This window comes from Phalacrocorax carbo, chromosome 13 (genome assembly GCF_963921805.1).
Source record: "Phalacrocorax carbo chromosome 13, bPhaCar2.1, whole genome shotgun sequence".
In the NCBI taxonomy this organism is placed as follows: domain Eukaryota; kingdom Metazoa; phylum Chordata; class Aves; order Suliformes; family Phalacrocoracidae; genus Phalacrocorax; species Phalacrocorax carbo.
Genome location: NC_087525.1, coordinates 2,889,350 through 2,901,563, shown reverse-complemented (window position 1 = coordinate 2,901,563; position 12,214 = coordinate 2,889,350). Strand labels below are relative to the sequence as shown.

Genomic DNA, 12,214 nt, shown 5'->3' with positions numbered 1-12,214 from the left:
GCTGTGGCTGAGGGTAAAAGCCATATGTGGAGTGTCACTGGTTTATTGGAGGTTGCAGATGGACAGTGGTGAGAGGAGTCTGAGATTTATTGAGAAACAAGGAGAAACAAGCACTGATTAACCCGAGGGTGTGAAGGAAGGCAGGCTGAACTGAATTGTTCGTCTGTACAATAATGACATGTGCTTTAGCTTTTGGAGGACTTCTTAATGCTGTTGTCCCACTGCTACCAGCAACTGCTTATAGGAGAGTGTGTAGCCAAGTGCCCTGCTCAGCAATATGAATGGGGATGGTGTTACTCTGGCAAGCAGGGTAGTGGGGGGCTTTGGTTTTGTGCTCTGTGATCAGGACAAAACTTCTAGCATGATGCGGCGTGTTGAGCTGTGCTGTCCCCACAGGGATCTATCTGGGAACATGATTGTTAGGGAAAAAGTTCAGATGGGACTACAGATAAATCTCAAGGGCTCTCCTTGGTGGGTTTCTTTATTGAGGTTCGTTATAAATAGTATTACAGGTAGTTTAAGAACAAACTGCTCTAGAGTGTGAAGTGGAAAAATCCTATTTTCAGAGAAACAAATGACAGTGGAAGATGCTTATAAACCTTCTAAGCTTTCTTTACTTTGTCCGTAACTTGGAGTGCAGACGTACAACTCCTCTGATAGTTATTTGGCTTGATCAGCCTTCCTATTTGTAAACTGTGCTAACTTCAAAAGCTAGGACTATTTTGAAAGCTTCTGGCACAGTAATGCTTAATAACAATCTTCAACTTGACATTGAAGTAGCTGAATATAAAGTCTGCTAAGTGTGTGTGCGTGCACGTATATGTATATTTATGCTTGTTAATTCTGAAATGTTTTTGCACTAAACTATTTCAACAGAGCTAATAAAAACCCTGTAATTACTCCAGGATGTGTTTAACATACTTTTAATGTGTGATGACTGACAGGCAGGTAGATACAGTCATTCTTCTAGAATGGTAGACTTTGCTTTGACAAGTTTGACGTATTTGTTTTACAAAACTTAAAAAAAAAGTTCTCTTGGGGAAGAGAAGCAGCAGCATATAAATTCTACTTGAGAAAATGTAATTTTCTTCAATAAAATAAATTCTCTTAACATAGTTTTGGACATTTCGACTGCCATAATGCAAGTCCATTTTTAAGCCTTAAGATATTGAGACAGTTACTGGTTTCCTATAAAGAGCACTCAGAGGGACTCTTGACAGAATAGTTAGAGGGAGGGAGAGAGGAATTGAGAGGTTTCTGGGATATCATCCAATACTTGTCTTGCAGTAAAAGTGATGAAACTGATCTTTTACTTGATACTTTTATACCAAAATATATTTTCGTTATTAACCAGCAAAATAGCCTGCACTTTAATGTATAATTTAAGCTTTTCATGCATATTTTGTAAAGACAAAGGTTTTTGAAGAACTTACTTGAGTACTTCTGACTGTAGCATAAGGTATATTTCTTTTAATGCTTTTCTGTTAAGCAGTTAATGTTACTGTTTAAATGAAATCTTCCAGCACTGATAAAAGAGGTTTTAGGATATATTTCCCCTCTCCTCTTTCTGGAGCCACTCTCTGCAAAGTAGGATTTTCTCATGTACAGGGTGATGCAGCCCGAATTTACAAACTTCTTTTGATGAAGCACTTGAAACCTTCTGTGGAAACAATATTCTGTAGGTTAAGTCCGTGCAGAGGGTTGGGAAACTGAATGTATCTGTAATGCATGTGCAGTGAAAAATTGGGTTTGTACACAGGAGTGAATTGGAGACCCTGTTTACCCACCCATGGTTAAGAGGCTGTAATGCTGTTAATCCATCTCATAGCTGGATTATTTTTTAAAAATATATAAAACAAGTCAAACAGTCACAGCTGGTCGTGGAAGCAGGAAACAAAAATCCTTCTTAGTCCCTACCTTAATTATTTTATAAAATCTTTTTCCTATTTTTGGTAGTACAGTTGACGTTTCTCTGTGCAAAGCTACATATACTTAGCAATCTTCTCTCTTTTCTGTGGAAATTAGCAGCATGCTACATCAAGTGTTAATATAGTGCATTTATAGTATGTTCTGCTGGCAAGGGATTGGAAAAGTGCTCTCAAGATGTCACTTACTGTGAATCAGGCCATATGCATGTTAGCTACTATTGCTATATAGAGATGGAAAAATCAAGAACTTTATCGTTGATGGAATGCAGGAAGATACCAGTTACTTTGTTTTGGGGTGCAGAGTATTGAAATAAACTCTGGAATTTCTGCATTGAAGTACAAATGACTCTGTAATTGTTCACTTGTAAATTGCCTCTTTCGCATCTAGGTGCAGGGTCAGCTGTAGCCAGGTGAAGCGCTGTCACTGAACTTCTAGCTTATTTTTGAGCTAATGCAGAAGCAAGTAACTCACTGTTACTGATACTCTAATTTGGCTTTGAAATACCCTGCTGTGGCAGTGGCTATGCATCTCATACAAAAGCGATCATTTCTGTAAGAAAGGCACAGAAAAGAATAGGTTTAAAGAGTGGGGTAAAGAAATAATTAAAACTGATAGTCCTTTAGAAGAATGTGGGCAAGGAGGGATGTGTATATTACTTGAACATAGATACAGAGAATATGTTGAGGAATTTTAACTTGCAGATGAAAATATTTTCAGTTTTTCATATAAATTGCCATCAGATTTTCCTTAAGTTCTTGTGTATTTGCTTTCCGAAAAATGCTCTCTCCAAGTAAGGCTAAAAACTCAAGGCCATGATAAGCACAGAACAGAAGAGCCTAAAATACAGCATCAGTGATACTATATTCTTGATATGTTTATTTATGTGGAATAAATTAATAAGAACAGATCCAGCAGCTGTGAAAAGGGAATGGAGTTGAGAGCATGTTTAATCTTGAAATTTGGGTTAAAAAAAGAACAAAACCCAAACCTTCATATTACTGAAAGTATTTACCCAAGGAGAGTAACAAAATCTATACCAGTTGTGCTAATTCTATAGCGTGAAAGCCCTGTAGCTAATATAATAGGGATTGAATAAATGCAAGAGTCCATAGGCTGAAAAATTTACATGTGAAGTGCTCAAGCACTGTTAGTGAAGTAAAAACTGTAGTAGTGTTCTGGTTTTTGGAGCATCCAAAATTGGAGAAAGGGTTGTACCTGCGCTACAAATTATTTACTGTAGCCCTAGTTCAGCCCAAATATTTGTTTATGCTTAGATTTTTCTTCAGGAAAGCACTTAAATGGGTATTTAGCTTCAGTACATGGAGTTATTCACACTTGTTGCTGAATTAGAGCCACAAATAGCTTATGTGGCTTTAATTCAATGGTAAAGTCCTCCTTCATTGGCCGTTCTCTTGGCTGTAAGTAGGTGCTGTGAGACCGGCTCAGCAGCCGCCTGGGGGGCGCAGTGATTGAGCATGGGAGTTTGTGGGCTGGCATGTAGCTTCCCAAGGTGCCCTGGACTAGCTTAAGTGGTCCCTGAGCTGGATTTTTCTTTTTTCCTTTCTCTCCTGGTGAAGCCTAAAGCGAGGGTGCTCTGCAGCACTGTAGCTGTCCAGCTGATGTGCTCCAGGTGGGCTCCACCAGCAATTCGGGCTCAGGACCCAACTAATCACAAGGAAACCCCCGCTGCCCCGAGATACTTAGTGTGGATGTCGGGTCCCAGCACCGACTTCTGCTGTATGTGTCCCATCTGCTTGGTTCTGTAAGTGCCGCCGTGCCGACCGCGTCTGGCTTGTGTGGCACTAGGAGCAGCTAGAACTGTAAATGGGTAGGCGCTCTGCTGTGCCTAGCTGGATTAGGGCATATGTTAAGCCAGATGTAGCTGCCTACCATATGAAGTGATGTTAGTTAAGAATGGCATTGCAGCAAACTAGAGAGTTTTTTTCTTTGTTCTTGTGTTTAAATAATACCTTAGAAGTTTTCTTTATTCTTATGTTGACAGTTCAACATAATTGTTTCAGTGACAAAAATAAAACATTTGGGACATAGAGTTTAATGGACCGTAGCTTTAACCAAGCCAGGAACACTGTCAGATAGCAAAGCAAATTCATCTCCTTTTTGGCTTCTGTAAGAGCCTTTTTTTTTTCCTGTTTCTGCTGGCATTTCTGATTTATTATGGCACCAGTTTGCTAGAATAAATATTTGCACTTCAGAGACTCCCTGTTTTTGTGTCTATAATCTTTAAAAGAGTCCATTTGATCAGTAATAATATAGATGAGCCTTATAATAAAACTGTCCGCTGTAATTTTTCCTGTGTTTAAACAATTCAGTTAGATATACTTTTAAAGATCTATCACAATTGTAATATACAAAAAGCAACATCACTAAGCAAAATGTGTAACTTCTGATGCTTGAAGGACTTCTGGCTGGTTGTGTGAATTAATAGCATACCTATAAATGGGTATTTAATAATTTTTTTTAAATGCTGCATTATTCATCCAATCATGGTAGTTTCATGGGAGCTATTGTTTTTGATGTATATATTAAATGGCAAAGATTTGTTTACATGTCTACTGAATTAATGCATACTTCCTACTTTTTAAGTATGCACTTTCCGCTCCTACAGTGGGTTTGAAGCCCTATTGGAGTGTTTGCCTCAAAGTTGTTTTCAGATTTGCTGCTAATGGTAAGAAAACACTTGAAGCTGTTGCTCTGTGACTGTTTATGTGGTGTGGCACCTACTATACTCCACTTCTCGTAGGGAATCAGGTGTATATAGGTCAGTTCTGTTCTGAATAAGCTGGTGCCCTCTGGCTTGCTGCAAACTCAGTCCAAAATTCAGATTTTTTCCCCAATTTGAATTTAAATGTTTCAAGTGTTTACTGAAACACCATGTTCTGCTGCAATTTAAGCCCTGCTATTGGGTTAGGAGTTTATCAGACACCAATGTGGACAACGTGTGCAAGGGTTTGGCTATTTGTACACTAGTTTTTCATCTCCTAACCATGTCAATGACTTGTTCAATTTTTTTCCCCTCCTGTTCCCAACTTTCTCTGAGAGTTTAACTTTTATAAAGAATCAGTTCCGTTCTGCACGTGGCATTAGACTGTATTAGCATGCGCTCTATTTAAAAAAACTTCGTATAACTTCAGTTTTTATTTCCATACTGAGAACAATTCTATATTGGTTTTACCCCAAATATGTGTGGCTATTTATTTTATGTCCATGTTTTGCCCCTCGCCTTCAAATGAATGCAATGTGTAAGTACTGCAATAACACCTGATTTGGAAGTAAATATGTATTTAGGGTTACAGTAATATAGTTAGGCCTTAAACATATTCAAGGTGCTTGAATGTGCTAAGTCATATTTGATACTTTGGGGGGGGGGGGTGTTCACTTTTATCCCCTCTCAAAGTGCCTCTTACATAGATGTCTTGATAACTAGTTAGGGTTTTGGCTGATCCGATGGCTATGCTGGCGAGAGGGGAGGGGAAACTAAAAAGGCCAGAAGTGAGATGAGGAGACACGATTGCTCCTCGCAGCGTGATTGTGTCAGTTTGCTGTGGCTGAGCTGTGAACATCTCCAGTGATCGGCTGCTGCTCCTCTGGGAAAGTCTGTGCCCGTTTTTGTTTCTTAGTACAGCTGTACAGTCAAATGGGAAGTGCTCCGGAGAGAATATTATTGAAACTTTTCTTTTATAAATGCAGACATGCCAGGAAGTGAAATTCTGCTAAACTTCAATTCTTTTTATTTTTCATTTAAAGTTTTTTTTTTTTTTGAGCTTGAGTGTATAACTTGTCATTGCCCACGGTAACATCAAACTTAAATTCTGCTGTAGCAACGTTAGAATACTTTCCAGGAAAATACTGAGTCTTATAGACATATTGTATGTTCTTACTTCACAGATCTTCCTTCTGTCATCGATTCATAATTGTCCTTTGCCCTGTCAGATGGTGCATCTAGAGTTCACCTCTGTATTTCGGACAGATTATCTACTTTTGGGGACTTCATAGGAACTTGTGGTTTGTTGTGAGCTCTTTCCAAATTACCAGAATCCATGGAACTTAAGAATATTCTTGCTTTCTACACTCCATACCGTTTTTTTTCTGGTACAGATTGGAGGAAAAAGGGGGGCCAATTTTTATTCTGTTGTGTTACAGTTGCGCATAGAGATGCTTATTCTTAGAGCAGCAGTGTTGCTATCCTCGTGTTAACTTGACATTTCGTCAAAATCAAAAATAAATCTGCCAAGATTCTGTCCTAAAAATCTGTCCAGAGTAGTCTCAACTCAAGGATGTCAGCTGAGCTCTGAATAACTTTCTAAAATAGAACGTCGTGATTGGAGTTCTAGATTTTTTTTCCAAGGTTGTAAAATGAAATATCAGAGGCCCCTGAAATGTGTATGTGCATTTCTTTCTAGGTCTTATAACACGTCATCTGCATATGGATGTGATTTTTCTTAGACTGACCTGAAGAAACTAAGATGTTCTCCTGAACCACTTGTTTCTGTTTTTTGAGGTGTAAAAGGTTGGAAGCACTTGACAGCAAATGGCACCTAACGTAACAGCACTGTCTGCTTAAATTGAAAAAGCGACTGAGCCCGATTCTTTTAGGATCTCCTCTTTACATGGGAGGAAAAAGGGTGAAGTATCGAGAAGTCCGCATCCTCAGAAGTTCCCAGGAAGTCTAAGGATGACATAGGGTTCATGTGAGTCCATTTGGGCAATGTGGAGACACTTAGCCTTCATTTAAAAGGAGTCGACTAGAATATATTATGGTGGAAGTAACTTCTGTTCCTTGAAGGTGCTAGTGCAAAATCCAGAATGTCTTCTGGATCGGGTAATTGCAAATTCAGGTGACAGTAATCAAATGAGCATTTTGGTAAGCAGAAGGGAGGAAAAAGCCGCTTTTGAGCAACACTGGCAAACTTCCTGAGTGGGTTCCCCAAGGAAGGGATTGATTTTTTTTTAATAGGTAACAAGCTTGCCAAGTTATTGGTATCACACTTGAGCCTTGAAGCCTCCTTGTCATAGCTGAGTAGCAAGCTTTTAAATAGGGTTTTCGTGGTGTTTTTTTCTTTTTTTCTCCCTTATGAGTAGTGGGATCTTTGCTAACAATTCTGGTCTTCTCACATGTATGGGAATAATAGGCCCTTTACTAAGGGTCTGAAATGCTCACTTGAGCTGTCTCTGCTGGAGTTAGGGACAGAAACTGTTGAAGTGCCAGTGGAAGAGAAGGAGAGAAGAGGAGGGTGGGTGCTATTGAATGGATCATAGATACTATTGTATGCCTTGAATTCATTAATTCCTGTAATCTTGAGCTGTTTTGTCAAGACTGATGTTTGTCTAGCTGAAATGAAAATGAACAGTCCCTTGATCTGCCCTGCTGCTTCAGTTAGACACAGGCTGCCTCCTTGTTTCACGTATAATACTTATTTTTCCTGACATTGCTGCCTATTGCAACTAACTGCCTGCGGTGACCTGCTGCTGCTGAACAGGGTGGGAAGAGTCCTACTTGAATGAAGATGGAGATTGGAAAAGCCTCTCTTCGTCTTTAACTCTTGAACGAGAAGTGGAGCAGTGGGTGTGGTGTAGGATTTTAAACTACTTTGCCGCTTCCCAGCCCACCCCCCACCCCTCAGTGTTGGGTTTTTTTTAGCATTGTTTGGAATAGTGAATGTTGGTGTTAAAATACACTGGAAGGCAAGAAGTCAAGTGCAATCCATGTCTTTGCAAAGGGAAAATGAGCTCTGCTTGCTGTGTAAGGGAGCCTAATAGATTTCATCCATGTGAGTTGCCCTGGAAGCAGGCTAAATATCTACAGTGTCAGCCACCTAGGATCTTTAAATGTTTAAGCTAATATGGGCCACTAGGTCTGGTTTATTAAATTTCATTGCTTCCTTTCCTTATCCGTTTGAGAGAGAAAAACAAACCGCCAAAAATCCAAAACCAAAAAGCAAAGCCCAAACCAGTTTTCCTCCAAAACTCTTGTTCACATACTTGTTTTGGTCTTTTCTTTATTTTTTTTTAAAGCAGAACAGTTTATATCATAGCACTGTTTCCTTCATATTGACCAAAATGTTTTGCAAGATGATACGATTTGGAATAAATTCAGATCTTGGAGAGATTCTTGGCTTGTCCAGTACTTAATGAAACTATCACCTCCTTCTGTTAGTGGAAACCTTGCTTCCCTGTGGCTTGGATAACTCTTGAGAGTGATCTGAAAGGATGTTTTTATGCCCTAAGTACATATATTTTTTTGGTGTTCTGTGAATTAGATGCTGTCCATACATTTGTGTTTTCTACAAGCTTGGTTTGTGGATGGAAAATGATAGCACATCTTCAATAATATCTCGCTGACAAAGGATCAGATGGTGTTAATGCTGAGACTGTTAAGTGGGGGATAATAGTCTGTCTGTTTGACTTGGAATGAAACACGGCAGTGTTGTAACCGCAATAGAAAGTTATAAGCAGAAAGTGGCAATGAAATCTGAGTCAAGTGCTTTGCTTGGGAAAATTGACAGCACTTAAACCCTTTTTATACAATAGCTTGTTTTTATACTGCTGTAAGTCTCTCTCCATTTCATGCTTCTGTTGCTAGGAAGTCCATCGTATTTGTCACAATGTTTTTTAATATGAAGGAGTATTTTAAAATAACTTAGTTCTGGGCTACAGAAATATGTTAATTCTCTTTACTGGAGCCATAAAACAGAGCTTTAGATAACTTTCTAATGTTACTCACTCCAAGTGTGCTCTGGAGTTGATCCAGACCTGTCTTGGCTAGTTTATTCTCCTGTGTTTTGGGGTTTTTTTTGTGCACGTGGGGTTTTTTGTTTGTTCTTCTTTGCTGGGCATGAACCAACAGTCTGTCTCATTAAAGAACGCCGTCTATGGGGGTCGCTTGTGTTTTTGCTGGGAGGGGTTCTGCTGGGCAATGTCTTTGAATACTGGGTCCCTACTGACTTTTGCAATTGAACACCAGTTTTAATAAGCGTAATTTCTCCGATGTGGCCATTCCTCCAAAGTGCTTTAAAGCATAAGGCTAACATAAATACTTTATTTTATGGAAATTAGACCTGATTTAAGCAAGAAACTTGCATTTTCTTTGCTTGGAGGCCTGTGGATACATGATTATCAAGTTAATGAGTACATATGTATTTGTTGATGCTGATGGTGATCCCCCGTGCATCCGGCGCCGTGCTAAAGAATGTCTGCTTCTTAATACTGCATTGGTGTTAAGGCGTTTTATTCCTGATTTCAGAGACAGTGGGATTAACCTTGCTTGTTTTAACAGAAACAATGTCACATTCTTATAGACTGTGTGTGCCCTGTGTACATGCACACACGCAGTTACCCCTGAAATAGTTTGTAATCACACACCTTTGTGGAGGTTGGTTGACTAATGCATGTATCAAATATTTCTTTTTCAGATCTGCCTTGAGTGAAGCTTGACAAAAAATGTTACAGCGGTTTTGTCTCTGGAAATGGTTAGCTGTAGGTGTTGCAGTTGCTACTGTCTTAGCAGGTTGTTTGGCCCAGAATGATGAAGGTAAGTGTTTTGCTGTGGGGGATTCTGTGATTTCATTTTAATTTTTCCCCCAGCTAGAATTATTACTTGAAATAGTAGTTTGATACTTGGTAGGAAAGAGGTTACAGTAAAGAAAGGTCAGGGTATGTTTCATGACTTTAAGCATCTGCCAATGATTATATTTTACAAAGCTCCAGATATACCAGGCAAGATAAAATCTGGAGTTATGATTATTCAGTATTGGGCTCTAACATTAAAATTTGTTTCCTTTTATTCATTGAACAAATACTTTACCTTGCTTTATTTGTAAGTCAACAGCTATAGCACTCAGAACGGGAATTTGGGAGGGAATTATTAATGGGCTGTATACATATCTGACCAAAAACTTGAGAAAGATCCATAATGAGGATCTTCTAGAGAAATAATAAGAAATCCTGAAAAGTGGCACCCATAGCTCATATTCATCCTTACGGCATCCTTGTGGAATTTAATTAAGAAATATCAGAAATGTGTTCTGCCAATGATCTGCTTTTATCTTTCTACTCGGTAACAAAAAAGTATCTTTTTCTTCCTCTATTAATTGTTCTCCAGATGTCCTTTTACTCCCCTCTGTCCCCCAGCCCAACCCTACATTGTATTTGATGTCCATAATATACAAGACAACTAATTGCATTTTATCCATGTTATGCACTGATACTATAGCTGTCATTCTTGACACTGAAGTGAAGTGTTTGAGCCGCTCATATTTCAGATACTTGATCTATGCTTGCATACAATTAGCTGGCTTTTTAATCATTTATTATAGTGGAGGAGCGGGGTCATTACGCTTTGCAATCTTGGGCTTGGTGATGGTTGTGAAGTGCTCTTTGAGCAGCAGAACGCTCGATTTGAGGGAGCAGAGGCTGCATGGCAGCGGGATGTTCCCTGGCGTGTTCAGCAGCACAGGAGGAAGCGGATGCTGGAGAGCAACGGGAATCAGTTGAATGGAGGGGAGAGAAGCAGGATGATAGGACTGCACTGGACGATATCTGTTCTGGGGTCATGAGAAAAAAGAGCGTTTGTGGTAGGCTGAAAATATAAGGCAATACTTTTTATTGTGATCTTGTTTGTACTCACACAGGCAATGTTATAACATTCATCCAACATGACATTTTTGATCAAAATAACAGTGTGAATTTCAGTTGAATACCAATTTCTAGTTATACTTGAATGATGCTGAAGTGTGCAAAATACATGGCACGGATGCCTCAGAAAGTATAGGACCAGGCAGTTTGATATTTCCAATTGGGAAAGCAGATTCCTCAGGTTTCAATTTTTGTTCCTTTTTACTTTTTATATGGTGAACTTCCATGCTAATTAATGCCCTTATCTCAAAAAGTGTGCAGATTGTACCTCTTAGTTACAGGGGGTTTAGAGGAAGGCAAAGATACTTGTCCACAGTTACATATACAGCTATCATTCATTGATGATAGCGTGACTGAAAATCTATAGCACATTCCTTACTTAAAAAGGCTGTAAACATGTAGTCGCAGTGAGCGATCTGTTGTTCGTGTCGCTGTTTGTTGCCTGGTGGCGTCACGTGGTAGGAGCGAATCTGTGCAACTTCTTCACTCTGTGCCAGGAATTATTGCGAGCAGGTGAAAATTGCATCACTGACAGCAACGGCAGCAGAGACTCGGCTAACTAGAGTTCTTTCTGGTTTTTAAATTGCATTGCACCACTTCGACTTTTTATTTGCTGCTTTTGTTGAATGCTTGCAATAATTCCATAAAAACGTGCAAATAAAACTTTGTGTCACCAGGAAACGGAGAAGACCTGAAAATACGAAATATTTTCAAGTCAGATCTAAATCTCGTGGACAACTTAGCGATGCACCTGCTCCAGATACGCACAACTTCGGAGGCAGTATTCAGACAGTACCTGGGTTTTACAGACTTTCTTTTAGTGCATTAACTTAGATTTTTGAACTTCCCTGTTTTCTGTCTAAGCCAGTGTTTCAGATGAGTTTACAATGAACCCGCCCAGTGTGGCCACATCGTGATATTCCTCATGCCATTTTTTTTTTTTAGCACAGAACCCAAACTTGTTTTTATCCTTAATAATAACGTTCTCTTATGTAGTCTGAACAGAGGGGCATTGCTTTTCAGTGAGTATAAATTTGATGCATGTAGCCAAGAGTATTGGTTCTTTACTGGGTGAAAGTTCAGAAATGCTGTTGCTCGAGGAACATGCAGCACCCTGATACAAATTCAAGAATGAACTGATTCCCCCCTCTCCCCTTGTTCAGGAAAGGGGAAATTTAGTGAAAAGTACTTCTAATATCTTCAAGATACTTTGTATAAATACCATAGTGCTATATAGAGACAAAACCGTATGGAAATTAATTTAAGCCAGGGTGGGGCACTGGTTACTCAACAAATATCACCCACCTAATTGTTTTTATAAGCATTGCCTCATTACTTTGAAGTATATTCCTTGCTGCTAAATAGAAAATTACATTGTGTACTTACATCGTTGCAGGGAAGTACTTTGGCACGCCTAGGACTGGTAGAGTTGTTCTAATTTGCAGTAACAAAATTTGTAACGTGATATATAACATATAAAAGATGCACTCTTTTAGCAATTGCAATTCAAAAACTGTAGTTATTTTGAGAGCAGAACAATCATGAATGCAAACAGGAAAAATCAATTATGGCAGAAATTATAACCTCTTTCTTTGCATTTAGAATGCAAATGATCTGTTTTCATGGTTGTATC

General features: G+C 39.0%; 1 protein-coding gene across 5 annotated transcripts in view; it reads left to right on the top strand.

Moving 5' to 3' along the window:
• The window catches only part of PCDH15 (protocadherin related 15), an 826,977-nt gene that overhangs the window by 439,187 nt on the left and 375,576 nt on the right, over positions 1 to 12,214 (top strand). For all 5 annotated transcript variants that reach the window (XM_064464573.1, XM_064464572.1, XM_064464569.1 and 2 more), the window contains one exon: positions 9,360 to 9,478. In XM_064464573.1, coding sequence (XP_064320643.1) covers positions 9,388 to 9,478 — 91 coding nt within the window. In that variant the 5' untranslated portion in view covers positions 9,360 to 9,387. The remainder of the gene's footprint in view (positions 1 to 9,359; positions 9,479 to 12,214) is intronic.